Below are 18,005 nucleotides of genomic sequence, written 5' to 3'. Positions count from 1 at the left end.
CAGCATCTTCTTGGGAAGCTTGCCTTGGTTCTAGGCAAATTATCAAGACCCTTGAGTCTCTGGTTCAAACCTCCCAGACTCCTAAGGTCCTTCTTGCTTGGTTCAGGTCCCTGGTGTAAGAGATACATTGATTCAGGCAATTACAAACACAGTAGAAATCACCATAATGAGTGATTTAGGCCCAAGATTCCCAATCTTTTCACAAAACTTCATGAATACCTTTTACATATGATATATTTTTTGTAAATCAGAAATTACCAGATTATCTGGTCTCAATCTTATCTCAGAAATTCATATGATGTATTATCAGCGAATTTGAGCTGCTCATTAGCGTGTGAAACCTGGTACTTTAACTCTGAGCCAAAAGCAAAAACTTTATCCCTTATTATTAGTCTGTGTGGCTTTATCTTAGGTAAATGTGCCATTTCCATTATGATTTTTTAAATATATATTAAATATATTTAAATATATTTAAATATAATTTTTGTGGGCTCTTAAGTATCTTAGGACTACATGTGGAGAATCAGAGGGTTCTAGACCTTTTTCGATAAAGCTAAATCAGGCCCCCCAACCTTTGGTGCAGTCTATATAACATTCTCAGCTGAGTCCCCACACCACGGTAGTGATTTTTGCCGAGATACCATATTAGAGATCCGCAGTTTAACCATTCAACAACCACTTGAGAGCCCGAGTGCCAAGCCCCATGCTGGGAGATGGGACTGCAACAACAAACAAGACCCAGTGCCCAACTCTGGTCGCTCAGATTTTAAAGAGGGAGACAGACTATTATTAATGTGGTAAGTGCTGTGACCAGATAAGCATGGAGTACTGTGAGGGGACCCCGAACTTCTGGGAGGAAGTGATAACCAAGCTTAAACCTAGAGGGAAAAGGGAAGCCAAACAAAATATAAGGAGCAGTGTTCCAGGCAGTGGGGACAGTATGCTCAAAGACCTAGAGGCAAGAGGGTGGGGAACAATAATTGTTTAGGAGGCAGACACAGAGCATACAAAAGTATAGCTATAGATAGGGCTTGGCGGATCACATAATAAAGGACCTCATTAAACCTGGACTTGGTCCTGAGCAAGGTGGAAAGCATAGAAAGGTTTTAAGAAAGAGTTGCAGTGCTTTAGAACGATGCACGTGGCAACAGCGTGCACGATAGACCAGAGGGGCAAGTCCAGAGGCCAGCAATGTCTTAGCTCTACGGTAACCACCAGGGTCTATTAAATTTTGTGCTTATCCAGCCACAGAGAAATGGGAAATTCCATTCCCTTACCAGGGTTTTGTTTTTGTTTTTGAACGCCCAGTAATCCTATTGCATTGTGTTTCACGTATATTTTTGAGCTTTTATGTATAAGGCTGTCTGTTCCTCCACCTTATTGTTTGGATGGTAAGCCTAGTCTTTGGGTCACAGTCACAATCTGAGTATTGCCAAGCAAACTGGGAAGACTGTCCCATGCATTCCTAAGCTTCTTACCAGATTCCACATTGGACTAAATTTTTAAACCACGATACTCGGTCAACTTATCACCGTCCTCAAATTCTAGGTTTGCCGGCCCAGCCTCAACTAACCCAGGTGCTCCTGAACCCCTCCCACCACATTTCCAGCTGCTGAGCAGGTTATGTTTGCATATGAGTATCATCAGTATGAGCTACCTTTTTTATCTTTCTTTCTTTGACTACTTGTTCTAGACTAGAGTCTGGGGGTGGAGGTATGTACAGTGACAGAGATAAAAGATTGAGATAGTGGGAAATGCAGCCTTCTGTGGAAAGCTAGATTGTACAATTAGTGTGGATTTTCTGACTCCCTGCAATACTGTAAGTTCTGAAGTACAGTTTATATACCTTTTCTGAAATGTGTAATTGTTGAAGCCAGCTTTACATATTTCACTATTAAGTATTCTCTTCCTGTGATGTTAATGACTTATCTGTTTAGAGCAGGTGTTCTTAACCCTTTTTCATGCCATGAACCCGTTTGATAATCTGGTGAAGCCTATGGACTGTTCCTCAGAATAATGTTTTCACATGCATAAAACTAAGTATGCAGGATTGCAAAGTAAACTATATTAAAATACAGTTATTAAGGTATTTTCAAAATTTTGCAATTATGTATATATGTACTTCTTTATTAGCACATAAAATAAGGCCTACTGGTGGTTCTAAATCTATTGGAATTTCAAAGTAATTTCAAACTACTGTTTTGAAATCTCTCCAACATCTGTGATATCTAAATCTGATTTCTATTAATGATAAAGTCACAGTACTGCTAACAGCCCTGTCATTTATTGCCTATGTTCATAATTGAAGGAAATGCTATATTTCAGTTAGACGTTAGTGAAAATATTTAATTTTTTTCTCATCCAAGTTCACTGAACCCCTGGTTTAGAGGTTGTCTAATTTTACTTCGTCGTTTTAAGAGTAAAATATTTTTGTTTGCCTCTTCAATTCTAAATTATTTGGGTTCATTTTACTGTTTCTTGTATGTTTTTCATACCTGAATTATTTTGCAACATTGCAGCAATAATTGAAGGCTTGGATGGAAAGAAATCAACAACTGATTAGAAATGAGAGGTTTCAACCAAAGCTCTTGATAATGTTACCTCAGGATATACCATCATGCAGTCATTATTGGAGCCCCACATCTGATTATTTCATAACAAGTCTGTAAGCATCAATAAAATTTGAATCATCTGCACTAAGCAATATTATAAGCTGTCTTGTAAAAGTGTCTACTTAGATATTTCATGATGAAGTTTATCTATTGATTCCCCATAACTTTTGCAAAGCCCTTTATAGCACTCTATCATTTTAAATGGGTCCTTACAGCATCCCTCTAGGAAAGCAGGATGGGGTTTAACATCTCCATTTTAGAATTGAGGAAACAGTCCCAGAGAGGAGAGGTGGCCAGCCAGGGCTCTCAGAGTTATGGAAGGCACAGGGGAGGAGTGGTAAATATTGAGGCAGGGACTTGGCCTCACCTCTAGGCAGTTATGGAAGCTGATCTCTCAGGTCCTTGGCTCAATCTAGTTGTGGTGCCCACTTAGCATTGTCCAACCCAGAGCCGGGCACTGGACTATGAAGCAGTCCCAGCCCCCAAGCAGATCTCTTTGTAATTATAAACAAACCAAGTCATCCAGAAACAATAGTGCACCCTCCCAGGGTGCAGAACCCTTTCACATATGTGCACTCGCTTCGTTCTAACCACAACACTTTGAGGTAAGTATTCTTATCCCCATTCTTCAGATGAGGAAACAGAGAGGCTGTGACTTGCCATCTTAAATCAGGTAGGTATTAATTTGGCAGAATCGGGATAAAAACTCAGGTTTGCCTGACTCAAGGTGAGGTTTACTGATCTCATGTGCAGAGGGTCTCCGCTAGCCACAGCCATGGTAAGATGGGGCCCTTGACCATAAGGAATATAGGGAAAGGTAAATCCAGGGTAAGGGGGAGAGTCGAAGAAGGCTTCATGAAGTGAGATTATTGCCTGGTTCTGGGCAAGAAAGATGGATTTAGAAAGGTGGAGGGAGCCAGCAAAACTCACTCTAAGCAAGTGACAAGCTGCAGACTGGGAGAGAGATGTATGATCCATGCAACAAATGATTCAAATCCAACATAAAGAAATCCATAAATCAATAAGAAAAAGGTAAACCACCCATGGAAAAATGGGCAACAGATAGGAAAAAGCCATTCACCAGGGAAGAAATCCATATGACCAATATACTGGGTTGGCCAAAAAGTTCGTTTGGCTTTTTCCATAACATGGAAAAACATTGTTAAAATGCAGGTTCTGGCTTGGTAGTTCTGGGGTGAGACCCCATCTCTCACAGATGATGAGGATGCTGCTGGTCCGAAGACCACACTTTTGAGAAGTGAGGGGATAGGTAGGAGTAGAGTGTGAACTTTTCAGCCACCCAAGTCTGCATCCCAGCTATGCTTCCTTTCAACTGTGAACCTTGGGCGAGTAACTTATTGTTTCTGTGCCTCAATTTCCTCATCTGTAAAATGGAGATAATAATAGTTCCCATCATCTGTGGTTGGGAGGACTGAATGAGTTAATATACGTAACACATGTAGTACAGCATGTGGCAAAATAGGTGTTCAATAAATGTTAGCAATTGGTGGTGGCCATAGGAATTACTAGAGAAACGCAAATTAAACCACACCGAGGGCTTCCCTGGTGGCACAGTGGTTGGGAGTCTGCCTGCCAATGCAGGGGACATGGGTTCGAGCCCTGGCCCAGGAGGATCTCACATGCCACGGAGCATCTAAGCCTGTGCGCCACAACTACTAAGCCTAAGCTCTAGAGCCCACAAATCACAACTACTGAGCCCACATGCCACAACTACTGAAGCCTGCACGCCTAGAGCCTGTGCTCCGCAACAAGAGAAGCCACGACAATGAGAAGCCCACACACTGCAGTGAAGAGTAGCCCCCGCTACCTGCAACTAGAGAAAGCCCGCACACAGCAACGAAGACCCAACACAGCCAAAAAAAAAAAAAACCACACCGAGATGGGTGTTGGAAAGTCTGACACTTTCAAGACTGGGGAGACAGAAACTCTCACATGCTGCTAATGGGAGCGCAAAATGGTACAGCCACCTGGAAGAGCAGTTTGGCCATATCTGGTAAAGTTGAGGGGCCCCTGCACTGTGATTCTAGATGTATGTGTATGTGTGTGTCTAGAGAGTGTGTAAAAACCAGCCATTGGAATCATGCAAGGCATATTCAGGAAACTGGTTGACTCTGGGGAGGGAGGGAAGGAATAATACAACTGGGGAAATAAGAGACCTTCAATTTTTGCTATACTTGATGGAAAAAGAAGTCTGAAGCAAAAATGACAAAAATTTTAACGTTTTTTATCTCTGGATGGTGGATACATTATTCTTCCAAGTTTTCTGTATTAAGTTTTTGAAACTTTTTTCCCAGGGAAAGGGAGGGGGGAAGAAGGGAGAGTTTGGAGCAGGTGGGCCAAGGGGGCCTGGTGCAGTGTTGGGTATTGAGTGGGGAGGACGAAGAGGTCCATCTACTGGGGCACCACCTTTCTTCAGGAATGAGTGGAAAAGAAGTTTAGAGAGGTAGATGGGAGAGCTGAAGCTCAGAGAGGTTAAGTGACATATCAGAGGTCACACAGCTAGTGGTGGGACCATTTGGACCATCAGCTCCAAAGTTCCCACTCTTGCTAGAAGTTTACCCAGGTGTGCCATGGCCCAGGCAGGGAAGGGAGCCCAGCAGGGTGGAGGTGGAGGTTGTACAATGCAGCCCAAGTCCTTTTTCTCCTCAATATAACCTGGCTGTGACACCAGGAAGTTCAGGGATTGAGGCACCAGGCCTCTCCTCCATCTTTCCAGGACCCCCTGTTGCCCTTCACTCAAGGGTTCTTGGTGACAGCCTGAGCCCTGGAGAGATACAATGCTGCCAGCACAGCCAGGTGTGGCTGTACCTGGACTGGAGCAGGAGTCCAGAGGAAGGGAAATTTCATATCCCTGAAGAGTCTTTTCATAAAAGAACACTAAAGAATCACAGTCAAGAAAGGCCAGGGCTTCCCTGGTAGCGCAGTAGTTAAGAATCTGCCTGCCAATGCAGGGGACACGGGTTCGAGACTTGGTCCGGGAAGATCCCATGTGCTGAGGAGCAGCAGCTAAGCCCGTGCGCCGCAACTACTGAGCCTGCGCTGTATATCCTGCAAGCCACAACTACTGAGCCCATGTGCCACAACTACTGAAGCCCGCGTGCCCTAGAGCCCGTGCTCCGCTACAAGAGAAGCCACTGCAATAAGAAGCCTGTGCACCGCAACGAAGGGTAGCCCCCGCTCGTTACAACTAGAGAAAGCCCGCAAGCAGCAAAAAAGACCCAATGCAGCCAGAAATAAATAAAAATAAAATAAATTTATCAAAAAAAAAGGAAAGCCAGAGTTGAAGGACATGTGTTGGTCCCAGAATGGCAAAATGGTCATCATGCATGATACCACTCTCCATTCTTATACCCATGGCAGACATCACTATGCAATCACAAAATCCTGAGTCCTGACCTCATAATCCTTCTGAACCTCATGTTCCAGACACTCTCAACAATCAGTTGGAGTTGGCAGGCAAGGTGAAATGTCGATGCATCTTCAGCACATGCCATGAGGGTCCTGCCCGTACCCCTCAGCCCTTTCCATTTCAGGGCACATCAGCCTAGCTTGCAGCTGCCAACACTGGCATCTCTTTGCCTAAGGCGGGCCAAGGGGTGCCAGGAATAAATACCCTCCAGCAGTTCTCAGCCAGTGACTGGCAAGAACTGGCAAATGCACACCTCAGTTCCCTTACCCTCGGGTGGGGTGACTCTGATGTGCATCTTCTCCCGAAATCCTTAGCAAGAGAAAGTTCCTCTTGCCCACAGTGGGATGAGTGTGATAACACTCCTGTTAGTGGAGCCTCACTTCCCTCACTCCCCCGGTGCTTCCTGGGATTGCTCCCTCTTAAATCTGCTTGCCTTCAAAACTGGTCTTAGGTTTGATTATGGGGATCCCCAAACTAAGACATCCTCTTCATCCAGTTCAATTCCTTCTTTTTCTGGACAAGAGAACTGAGACTCGGAGAAAGGAAATGACTTGCCCACGGCAGAGCCAATGGCAGGGCCCGCGTGAGAATCGTGTTCCCCTGACCTATAGCTTAGCCCTTCCCAGCGCTGCCGCCTTCTGAGCGCTGCCGCTGAGTCTGTCCATTCCACCCCCATCCCCTTGGACTTGGTAGTTTATATCCCAACAAAAAAGAAAAGGCTGGTTACAGGTTAGGCAACCCATGGGCATCAGAGGCAGCCTACGTACAGAGGGACCCTCCCTGGAGCCCCCAAGCTCACTTCTGGAAGTGGACACCACTCGTCCCTTGGTCCAGGGCTTCCAACCAGACCCTTAAGCTCCCAGGTTGTTGGTCTCCTCAGCAGAGGGATGAGCTGAATTGGTAGAAGGCATTATTCAGGGAAGCAACCTGCCCCCACCCCTCCCCCATCACAGGCATCATCTCCGGAAAAATTTAAAGTACATGGCCACTTTTTTAAAGAAAATAATTTAAAATTATATTTGCTTTATAATTTTAGTGGGAAATGCATATTCTTTCCACCTAGGTTACATATTTAATTGAACAAACATCAATGAAAAAAAATGACCCCTGCTTTTTAGCCACTGGAACGTTAATCCTGCGTATTTCTGCCTGGATCTTCATGCAGTTGCGGGGCCTGATATCCTCCAGTCTCATAATTGATGTGGAGGAAAAATCACACCCTGAAAAATTCCTGGGTTAATGCCCCCACCAAACCCACACTGTGTGACTTGAGGGCAGTTTCTCCCTCTATGAACCTCAGACTCTCCGCCTATAACATGGGGATGAGAACTCCAACCTTGAAGTGTCGCTGTCAGACTGCAGAGTGGGGAAGGGCCAGGCAGGAGCAGGGCCCTGCTGCCCTTTCCGCAGCCTGGGAGGCAGCCTGGGAGGGGCCTGCCCACAGGGAGGGTGCGGCCAGGCGAGGCCTGCTGTCATCCCTCCTCCAGGCTGCCGCTGGTGACAGGTAGGGAACCTGCGCTGAGTTCTCTGCACCCACCCAGGGCCCGGAGACTGGAGCCGGGAGCCGGAGACATGAACAAGATCTTCCCCCAGGTAAGAGCTGCCCTGAGACAGCTCCTGACCAGGGGGAGCCAACCTCAGGCTAAGGGTGGGCAGTAAAGAGGGGAGACACTGAGGTGACTCCGGTCCTCCACCACCCTGGAGGCTCTCTACGGGGACCCAACAGGTGAACCAGGAACACGGTTCAGGTGATAAGTGCTGGGAGGGGAGAAGAGGCCAAGGGAGAGAACGATCGACATTATGGGAGGGGATATCAGAGGGATCCTCTCCAAGGGGAGCCGCCTGAGCTGGTTTGAAGGATGAATGTTTGCCAAGTGGACAGTGGAGGAAAAGGCCTTCCAGGGCACAGTACAGGCATGGGTGTGGGAACGTGAAGTGGACGTGATGAGTTTGGGGCATTCAGCATGCTGGAGTGGGAGGGCCCGTGGCTTCCCCCGAGGCTCTTGGTGACACATCTGAAAGACTTTTCAGTCTGGCTCCCTGAGGCTGGACCTCGCCTCACCTCAGCCCACCCCTCACTCTGTTCTCTTGGGCAGGGGGATGGCAATGCTGCTGCCGCTGGAAGCAAAGCCCTCCCCAGAAGGCAAGGTAAAGGACGGAGGGCCTGGGGCCAGTCCCTCCCCAACGTGGGGCTCCCTTGAAGCTGGACCGTTGCTACAGAGACATAAAGGGGGCTCCCTAAGGCTCCCGCTCTCTCAGACCTCTGTCCCCTTGCTGATGTCCCCTTGCTCCCAGCATCCTGGCCAACCATGATGACAGCCGTTTGTTTAACAGGGTGGTTCATTCTCTCCTTGCACAAGCATGTGTGGAGCACCTACTGTGTGCTGCCCACCTCACAGGCACAGAGCCACATACAGCGCCCCCGGTAACCTATAGAGGAAAGAGCTCTGGAGTCGAGCCCTGGCTCAGAGGGTGGCCTGGTGATTCTCTTTACCTCTGAGGGATAAAATAGGCAGGAGTACGCACTTACTTAGCACCTGCTTTTGGCCACTGGCTCACCTTGCGACCAGGACAGCTTGCTTTACCTCTGTGGAATAAAGGAAGGAAAGAACACATTTATTAAGAACTGCTATGTGTTTCCAATCTCGGCCTTCATTTGATCGCTTAAGGAAACAGCCCCAGAGAGGTAGCTACTGTTATGTGCCCGGCATCGCAGGGCCTGTTTCAACCCTCAGGACAGCTCTGAGAGGGGCTCCTCTTAGGGGGCAATAACAGATGAGGCAGCTGAGGTGAAGGGAGGTGAAGGTAGCTCAGCCAAGCTGGGATCCCACACGGATGGGAGGAGGGAGGCAGGGTTCAAATTCGAATCAGGGTCCCTCTGGTTGCAGAGCCCCGGTGCCTTTGCTGCTCCACACTGGCGCTTGTTTATTTCAAGCCTGGCTCACGGTGGGCATGATGTGGGAAAATGGCCTCCCTTCCCCATCTGTCCCCTGGGGCATCGGCACCTAAGGGCTTTCAGGCTTTGAAGTGCAGCCTTCATCTGGCCGTGGGCCCCGAGGCTCTCCCGTGACCCCACCCACCCGGCCTGTGCTGCACAAATGTTTGAGGAGTTGGCTGCTTGGCCAACCAGGATGCTGCTTCTTGCCAGCCTTCCCGCTGTCTCCCTGGTTACCTGAGTTTACAAGGGAGCCGCGGACTAAGGCTGCAGGGAATATGGGTTTTAGATTTATGCTGCATCTCCTACAGCATAAATCGGCTATCGTCTCCCTTCCCAATGCATGCCCACTCCGGGCTCCGGACACACAGGGCCACTTGCTGTCCCCATATGCCATCCAGGCACTCTCTGCCTGGAGTGCCCTCTCCTTGCACCTTCCCCTCGCCTGCCTGTGGAAATCCCACCCTCCTTCAAGCACCATGACACCTTGTTCACGCTTTCTTAACCACACTTGCCGCCTGGCTCTGTGAGCAGCTGGTGTACAAGTATAGTCTGAGTACAGAGTAGGCAGCTCTGGAAATGTGAATGGATTATATGGAAATGACCTGAACTGACCTGAATTGGGCCCTTCCCTTGTTTCCTGGATCTCTAGATCAGAGTATTCAGAAAGTGCCTACTGTGTGCCTGCCTACTATGTCCCCAGGCTGGATCCTGGGGACGTAGATGCATCAGACCTGCTCCTTCCCCCTCTCTGAGATAATTGTGCCCCAGAGGACAGCAGGAGTCCCCACACTCTTCTTTTTACCTGTCTATATCTTGTCTTCTAAGTGCAACTACAAGCTTTTGGAGGGCGAGGGGATCAGAGCTGTGACTGCTTTTGTGTCCTCTACAGAGCAGGGCATCTAGTAGGATCCCAAGAAGACTTTGTTTCATTATTTCACAAGCAAGCAAATATTAAAGGATCGAACTCAGTTAAAGGAGGAAGACATCACCTATTTCCACAGTACTCCAGATACAGAATGGCACATAGTAGATGTTCAGTAAACATAAATAGTAGCTAAAACCTTTACAGCACTTACTATGTCCCAAGTACTGTTCTGATACAATACCTAGCTTAATCTGCTCAACAACTCTAAGGTAGGCATTATGACCCCCATTTTCCACTTGAGGAAACAGACACAGAGAAGTAAAGTGGCTTTTCATTGTGGCCCAACTGGAAAGTGGTGTAGCTGGGATTCCAATCAGCATCCTGACGGGCTCCAGAATGAGCAATCAGTTGGCATGTGGAAAGGGCACCCATTTGGGCGGCAAATAGGTGTGGATTCACATCCCAGCTGCACACAATGTGACCTGAACCTTTTCTTCTCTGAGCCTCAGTCTCCTCATTTATAAAATAAATGTTGTCTTGAAAACTACAAATAATGGCTATGAAAGGCCTGCTTTGGTCTCTGCCCCATGGTGGGGGCTTGATACGCAGGTGTACATCTCTCTCTTCCTCCTGAGGAGACAGCCTCATGGAAGGACAGGAGGGTGAGGGGGGTGGAGCAGAGACCTGGGACCCTCATTCTGACTGCCACTCACCAGCAACTGGACCTGGGCCAGAGACAGGTGTTTGGTGGGGGTGGCCCACAGGCAGAGCCGAGAACATAATGGTGGGCTTGGGAGCCCTCTCCTCCAGGGAAGACTGTCCTGCCTCCACGACCCCAGTGGGTAGGGACCACTAGTAGTGGTCAGGGCAGGGAATCTCTGGGCCCCAGCACTGGCTGCTCCATCACTGGTTTCCCACCCCACACAGCAGACCAGAGCCCTTTCTGCTGCTCGTGCCGAGGGGCCTGCCTCTCAGCCTTCCTGATGCTCCTGCTGGCAACTCTTGCAGCCCTGATTGCCCTGGTCGCCATCCTTGGACCCCCACCTCGCATGCCAGGTCAGGGTGGGCAACAGAGGGTGGGTCAGACTTGTTGGGAGGGGAGGGGGACACAGAGAGATGGGGGAAAACTGATCCTGCCTGGCTTCTCCATGAAATGACTTTTGGACAGTTCCTTAGGGTGCATGTGCAGACACACACAGACACTGACATATACACATCTCTGAGCTTCCATTTGCACATCTATAAGCATGAGCTATTGAGAGGACCCAGCTCTGATGCCACCTCCTCCAGGAAGACCTCCCTGCCTGCCTGGTTTAGGAGCCTTGTCTCAGCTCCCATAACTCTCACACTTCCTCTTCCCCGAGTCTGCCCACCCTGGGTGGTGCCATCCATCTGCATGTCTGCCTTCGCCACAGAGGACAGGGGCCTGTCCAACATATCCCTGAGGCCCGACTTCAGTGGTGAGCCCCAACACCAACCCTGCCATCACGCAGCTAACAGTTTGGAGAGTGAGGCGGATATTAATCCAATAAGTACAGTAAGGCAGGGTTAGTGGGGGCTCTGAGAGTCTGGAGCAGGGCTCTGACCCAGTCCAGGAGTCAGGAAGGGCTCCTTGAGCAGCGAAAGGGGGCTGAGGCATGAAGGGAAAGTGGGATTGATTAGTGGAAGGGGTGGCAGGAAAACCACAGGGAACACCCTGTGCAGAGTCCCTGGGATGGGAGGAAATGTGAGGAGAAGGTCAGTGGACACGAAGGACAGAGCAGTGGGTGGGGCCGAGGTCCAGGGCCTCAAAGGCTGCAATGGGGAGGGAGGTCACCATCCAGAGAGCCACGGGCGGGGATTAAGCTGGGGGCAGGGTGTCAGCAGACCTACCTTTCTGAGAGATGGCTCTGTCGCCTAGCAGGAGGTGCTAAGGGGACAGGTGGAGTGGGGGTAAAATCCACAGTACCCTACATGCCTGAGCATGGGCACTGGGGATAGGTGTGAGCACGCAAGGAGCTGCCTGCATGTATGTCCTGTGTGTCTGTGTGTTTATGTGTGCGTGTACGTGTGTGTGCAGGTATCTATGCACATGCCTGTGTATGCAGCTACATATCTGTGTGTGTGTGCCCGTGTGTGTACACGTCTGTATATGTGCGAGTGTATTGATGTATGTCTGTGTGAGCAGCTGTGTGTGTGTGACAATGTAACTATCTCTGAGGGTCCGCCCCCTCACACTAGCTGAGGCAGTTCCAGGAGATGAGCCGTGGTTCACATGTGCACAAACACACAGGCACAAACCCGCTCCCACGTCCAACCTGCACTCCTGCGTGTACACATGCACAGCCTGCGGAGCCGGACCTCCCAGTCCGTCTGTCAGTTTCTCTCCCCTAATTCTTTGGGGGAAGCCCCAGGGTTGGGTGTTCCCTGCAGTGGGATGGAAGGGCAGACTCTCAGAAGGATGGACACTCAGATGGTCCCCACCATTCCTGGACGCTGGGGAGGCGACCCGGCCTCAGGAAAGAGCAGAGGCAGCAGCCTGGGTTATTAGCCGTGTGGCCGGGCATGTCGCACCTCTCTGAGTTTTACTTTCCTCATCTAGGAAATGGGGCTAATGATGACACCTCACAGAGGTTTTTGGGGAAACAATAAATAAAAATGTGAAGGCGCTTTGCAGCCCGTAAAGTTGTCCCAGATGTAAGGGATTGTGGCATAACGGTCCCCAGCCAGCCCCAGGACGTTGCCTCTGACACCTTCACCTGCACCAGGAGCCCCACTGTGAAAGCCACTTCACTGACTTGAGCACTGTCCTCAGGAACTTCCCGTGAGACAGTCATTCAATAAACCATGACTTTCTCTGCATTCTCTCTAGGGTTATTCAAACAGAGACGCTTTTTTTTTTTTTTTTGCGGTACGCGGGCCTCTCACTGCCCCGGCCTCTCCCGTTGCGGAGCAACAGGCTCCGGACACGCAGGCTCAGCGGCCATGGCTCACGGGCCCAGCCGTTCCGTGGCATGTGGGATCCTCCCAGACTGGGGCACGAACCCGTGTCCCCTGCATCGGCAGGCGGTCTCTCAACCACTGCGCCACCAGGGAAGCCCACACACAGAGGCTTTTATGTAATCTCCCCAACTGTCCTGTGGAGTGTGTGCTATGATCCCTATCTTGCAGAAAGGAACCTGAGGCACAGAGAGGTTGGGTCATTTGCCCATGGTCACACAGCTGGCAAGTGGTTGAGCTGGGGCTTGGACTCCATCTCTGACGCTGAGCCCAGTGTCCTCCCCACTGCCCCAGCCTCTCACCCCAGCTCAGGTGGGGCTCAGTGGGGAGAACTTGGTGATGCCCTTGTAAACACCACCCTTGACCCTTCCGGGGCTCGCCCTGCCCACTCAGGGGCCCAGCCCTGTGTGACACAGATGAACAGGACGGGCTTCCTATGCCACGACCGGAGGAGCTGCATCCCAGCCAGCAGGGTCTGTGATGGCGTCCACACCTGTGCCCACGGCGAGGACGAGGAGGAGGCCTTGTGCCGTGAGTAGTTACTCCAGGGCCCCTTGGGAGTTGCCTCTCCCAACTCCAGCTCTCCCTGCAGTCATACTGAAGCTCGACCACCCCTGAACATACCAGGTACCCTGATGTCCTCAGGCCTTTGCTTATATGCTGTCCTCAGCCAGGAACATCTTCCCCCATCCTGTCCCACTCACACGCACACACATGTACCCACACTAGGAGATGCCTCCACTCTGTGCATCTCCATGTCCAGAGAACCTGTGTACAACCCTCAAGGCAGATTTCAAGTGCTACCTCCTCCAGGAAGCCTTCCCTGACACCCAAACTAAATTACGTTCCCTCGTTTGGGCTCTCACAACTCCTGTGCTTCCCTGCACCCCAGCCCTAGTCACACCGGTTGTCACTCTCAATTGGCATGTTTGCCACCCCCATCAGACTGTGAACTCCTATGGGGCAAACCTAATCTGCTTGATATTGGGGCCCAGTGCCTGGTGCAGGGCACTGCACAGAGAGGTATCGAGAATGATTTGCTGAATAAATGATGAAATGAGTGAATGAATGGGAAGGTCTGGTCCCAGACCTTAGAGATCTGACAGTTCTCAAGAGAGGAGCGTGGCACTTGCCACAGAGGAGGGAGAGAGCCTGGTGAGTCGGAGTGGTGGGATGGGGTAGCTTACGGGGGTAGGGTCATTGCATCATGGACCCTCAAGACCAGAAGAGATCTTAAAGGTCATCTAGTCCATGTCCCAGCTCATGCCCAAATCCCCTCTGCCTCTGCTTGCACATTCCCAGGATGGGAAGCTCACTACAGTTTGAGGCAGCTGCTCCCGTCATTGCCTGGGTTTTCCATGGGAACGTCTCCCTTGTACGGAGTTTAGAGCTGCCTCCCAGTAGCATCCTTGGTTGGTTCCAACTCTGCCCTCTCGTTAACCCCTGCACCCCAAGAACCACATTTCAATCTGTCTCCCATGATGATGCCACTGCATGGATTTGGAGATTGTTTTCTTGTCCCCCATGAGTGTCCTCTTACCCAGGCCACCCTCTGAACTCCCAGTCACCCCCTTATGATTGCTCTTCCCCACTCCACCAGCATTCTACAGAACACATACCAAATGCCCATGTCCCTCTCCCTGGACTGGCCCCAGAAGCATCCATGACACTTCTGCTGGCTCTGGTGAGTCCAAGGAACAAAGGCTTTTCCCCTCCCAAGTCTGGGTTATACCTCTAATGATGTGGCCTGAGTTTGTGTTAATTTTTGGTATACCTGTCACACTGCCGTCTAACACAGAACCCACTTTCAAGAAAGATACTCTGACTCTCTTTCACAAAGCATGTGATCCCACATTCCCTGAGTTCTGGGACCCAAGTGCAAGGCTTCATATTTATTCTTGTTACGTTCCAGTCGGAGGAGGCTTCCTGGAGGTGAAGGAACTTGAGCCTGGACTTGCAGGTGGAATGGTTTTGGACAAGTGTCAAGGAGGACTTTTCTGGAGGGAGGAATAAAGCAAGCAATGGTGTGGAGTGGGAAGGCGCAAGAGCTGAGAAGGGAGAAGTGGCTCTGGGCATTCTATTGGGTGAACAGGGAAAGAACCCTCCTCTCACCTTGACGACCTCCTCCCCAAGAAACCTCCTTTTGCCCTTCCTGGATAGATGGGCAGTGACCCCGAGTTTGACAGCTGCCAGGGTGGCCAGGACAATCTACCTCCAGATAGTCCTGAGGCAGCTGCAGCCAGATGTGGACTTCCTCCTGCCTCATCTCTCCCTCTGTAGGAGACACGCCCCAGAGCTTCCCGGGCTTCCTCGTGGCTCACTGCGGAGACCCCGCTTCCTGGATCTACTCAGACCAAAAGTGTGATGGGATCAACAACTGTGGGGACTGCTCAGATGAACTGAGCCCAGGTAGGGGTCTGGGCACAAACTTGGCTGGGGCAGGTGGCCAGGCAGTGGCCAGAGGGCAGAAGTTAAACAGAGAGAATCTCCAAAGTTCCCCCTGCATCCCCTTCTTGCATCCTAGGAAGAAGTTTTCCACTCCTCCTTGAATGCCTCAAGTGGTAGGGTGCTCACTACCACTCCAAGGGGCTCCTTCTGGAGAGTTATTCTTCTGTGGTGCGAAACTTGCTTTCAGGGTCGCAGATGAGGAAACTGGGACCCAGAGGGCAGTCATGTAAGGAGTATGTACATGGCCCAGCCGGGGTTTGAACCTGGGCTTCCTTCATCTTCTCTGCACCACCCAACAACCCGGTGAGGAAAGGAAGGCAGGAATCGCTGGCCCCAGTTTATATGTAGGTAAACTGAGACCAGAGAGGAGAAGTGACTTAATATGATGAGTGATAGGAAGGGGGCTTGGGTGTAAACCCAGGTTTCCTGACTCTAAGACGAGTTCTTTCACTGCTCCAGAGTTTCCTTTCAATTTCTTCCCCAGTGTTCAACCCACAAACATGTTCTGAGCACTGTTGGGGGCTGGCCTGGTGCCAGGTTCTGCTGGGGCACAGTCAGGAGTCAAACATATGTCCCACCCCCAGGACTCACATCATGATGATGCCAAAAGGAAGTGCTGGGGTCCTGGAGAGGTTTTTTGTGGAGGGGGTGGATAGGAGAAGTAATCATCAAGGGAGACTTCTCAGAAGACGCAGTATTCAAGCAGGCCTTAAAAAATGGACAGGGTTTCAACAGGCAGAGGCTGGATGTGCAGGGAAGAATGCTGGAGGCCCAGGGTCCAGGGCAAAGGAGGGAGGTCTGCGAGGTGCCCTCAGGGAATCATAAATGGGCTGGTGGGACCGAATCAAGGTGAGAGAGAAGGATGGGAGACTATATGCGCCCACTAGTAACTGAACACTGACTGTCGGCCTGGCACTCTGCCTATCTTCCTTGATAACAACCTTGAGCACATGAGGAAACTGAGGTTCAGACAGAGAGACTTGCTTGAGGTCGCACAGCCTATGAGTTGGGGAGTCTAGATTCTCTCTTCTCCAGGGAAATAAGGAATATAGTCAACCCGTGTCAGATGGGGCAGGGCTGTGGAGGCAATGGTAGGTTTCAGAGCTAAAGAGTGCCCTGGTGCATGGGGCATTCCAGGACAGAGCAGCTGCTCTTCTGTCTTCCCAGTGACTGTGTGCCCGCCCTGCGGCCCTGGCTGGTGGCGCTGTCCCTCGACCGTCTTCAAATATTGCAGCTGTATCCCCAGGAGCCTCTGCCGTGATCACGTGCAGCACTGCTCTGACTGGTCTGATGAGTACTCCTGTCCTGGACCCTGAATGGGTCACCCAGGCCAGAGTGGGAGGCTTATTTGGAATGGCACTGATAACCTGTCACATGTGCTATGAATCCAAGTACACAAGGGCAGGAAGGAGCCTTCGAGATCATGTAGTGGGATCTACACACAGTTGTCTCTGAATAGGAATTGCCTCTCCTGCTTTCAAGTTTTTCAGCCTCTGCTTGAATTCTTCCAGTGACGGGGAGCTCACTACCATGTTAGGCAACTCCTAACAAAGACGAAGGGAATACGCTTCCATGATCGGAGGCCTGCCTCTGGTGCCGCACAGAGGAAATCTGCTCCTCCACTCCAAGACAGGCTTGCAGATACTGACCTTGTCACCCCTTGGAGAAAAGATAAGTCTTGGGCTTAAACACCAAGCTGAGAATTTAGCCCTTATGGATGGCACATATATGAAGTATATGCCACTTCCTGCCCTTTTGGTACCTAAGGCAGATATTCCTAGGCTTGGATGCAGCCTCAGTGTTTTCTCAGCTCAGTAATCCTAGCAGGTCCCACTGATGGATCACATGAGATGCACATGAGACAGGGTACTTGTCATCCTGCCCCTAGGAAGCCACCCCAGGAAGCTCTGAGCTGTAGGAAGAACAGCTTGAGGAGCCCCTCCCCCACCCCCTGTCCATCCCTTCTCTTCCCAACCACTCCCACCCTCACCCCGTGACCAGCTGCCCAACAAAACAGCCCAGGTTCCTTCAAGTAGGGATTGTATTTTGGTTTCGGAGCCTGAGTGAAGGAGTTGTTTCTTGGCATACATTTCCAGCTTCACAGCACCCAGGCAGGCAAGGATGGATATCCCCATTAAACAGATGAGGAAACTGTGGCCCAGAGGGAGAAATAACCAGGATCATACAGCAGAGTAAGGGCTGGAACTGGGACTCAAATACCATCCATGGTGTCCCAACCCCAAAGTCTTTCCATCTACCAGTGTGACTCTATCTTGGCCAGGGTGGAGGCAGAGTCTCTGTCGTGTATTTAAAAAGGTAGCTTGGGGCTTCCCTGGTGGCGCAGTAGTAGAGAGTCCGCCTGCCGATGCAGGGGACACGGGTTCGTGCCCCGGTCTGGGAAGATCCCACATGCCGTGGAGCGGCTGAGCCCATGAGCCATGGCTGCTGAGCCTGCGCGTCCGGAGCCTGTGCTCCGCAACGGGAGAGGCCACAACAGTGAGAGGCCCGCGTACCGCAAAATAAAACAAAAAACAAATAAAAAGGTAGCTTGAGGGTCAGAAAGCGTCCCACGCTTATTCTGAAAGATGGACTTGGAATCTGGCCAATAAGGGACTCCTGTTGAGGGAGACGGACATATCCCCACTGGAAATTAATAAAATCAGTTCTGTGTATCAGGCTCACGTGAGTTTTGAAATAAATATGGGCACCAAGAGAGACGGGTGAGCTCTAGTT

General features: G+C 50.5%; 1 protein-coding gene across 1 annotated transcript; it reads left to right on the top strand.

Moving 5' to 3' along the window:
• The first annotated feature begins 7,614 nt into the window (after positions 1 to 7,614).
• On the top strand, positions 7,615 to 16,588 carry LDLRAD1 (low density lipoprotein receptor class A domain containing 1). The gene is made up of 6 exons (XM_067712400.1): positions 7,615 to 7,635; positions 8,139 to 8,190; positions 10,773 to 10,901; positions 13,218 to 13,355; positions 15,105 to 15,233; positions 16,440 to 16,588. The coding sequence occupies exons 1-6, from the start codon at positions 7,615 to 7,617 to the stop codon at positions 16,586 to 16,588; spliced, it is 618 nt and encodes a 205-aa protein (XP_067568501.1).
• The last annotated feature ends 1,417 nt before the right edge of the window (positions 16,589 to 18,005 follow it).

The sequence above is a fragment of the Pseudorca crassidens genome, chromosome 2, assembly GCF_039906515.1.
Source record: "Pseudorca crassidens isolate mPseCra1 chromosome 2, mPseCra1.hap1, whole genome shotgun sequence".
In the NCBI taxonomy this organism is placed as follows: Eukaryota; Metazoa; Chordata; class Mammalia; order Artiodactyla; family Delphinidae; genus Pseudorca; species Pseudorca crassidens.
This window is presented reverse-complemented; position numbering and strand designations above follow the sequence as displayed.

Excerpts from the sequence above, each read along its gene's own strand:
- LDLRAD1 (XM_067712400.1), top strand. The coding sequence starts at position 7,615 with ATGAACAAGATCTTCCCCCAG. Across the intron at positions 7,636-8,138 it reads TGAACAAGATCTTCCCCCAG|GGGGATGGCAATGCTGCTGC; the intron begins GTAAGAGCTGCC and ends TCTCTTGGGCAG. Across the intron at positions 15,234-16,439 it reads CTCAGATGAACTGAGCCCAG|TGACTGTGTGCCCGCCCTGC; the intron begins GTAGGGGTCTGG and ends CTGTCTTCCCAG.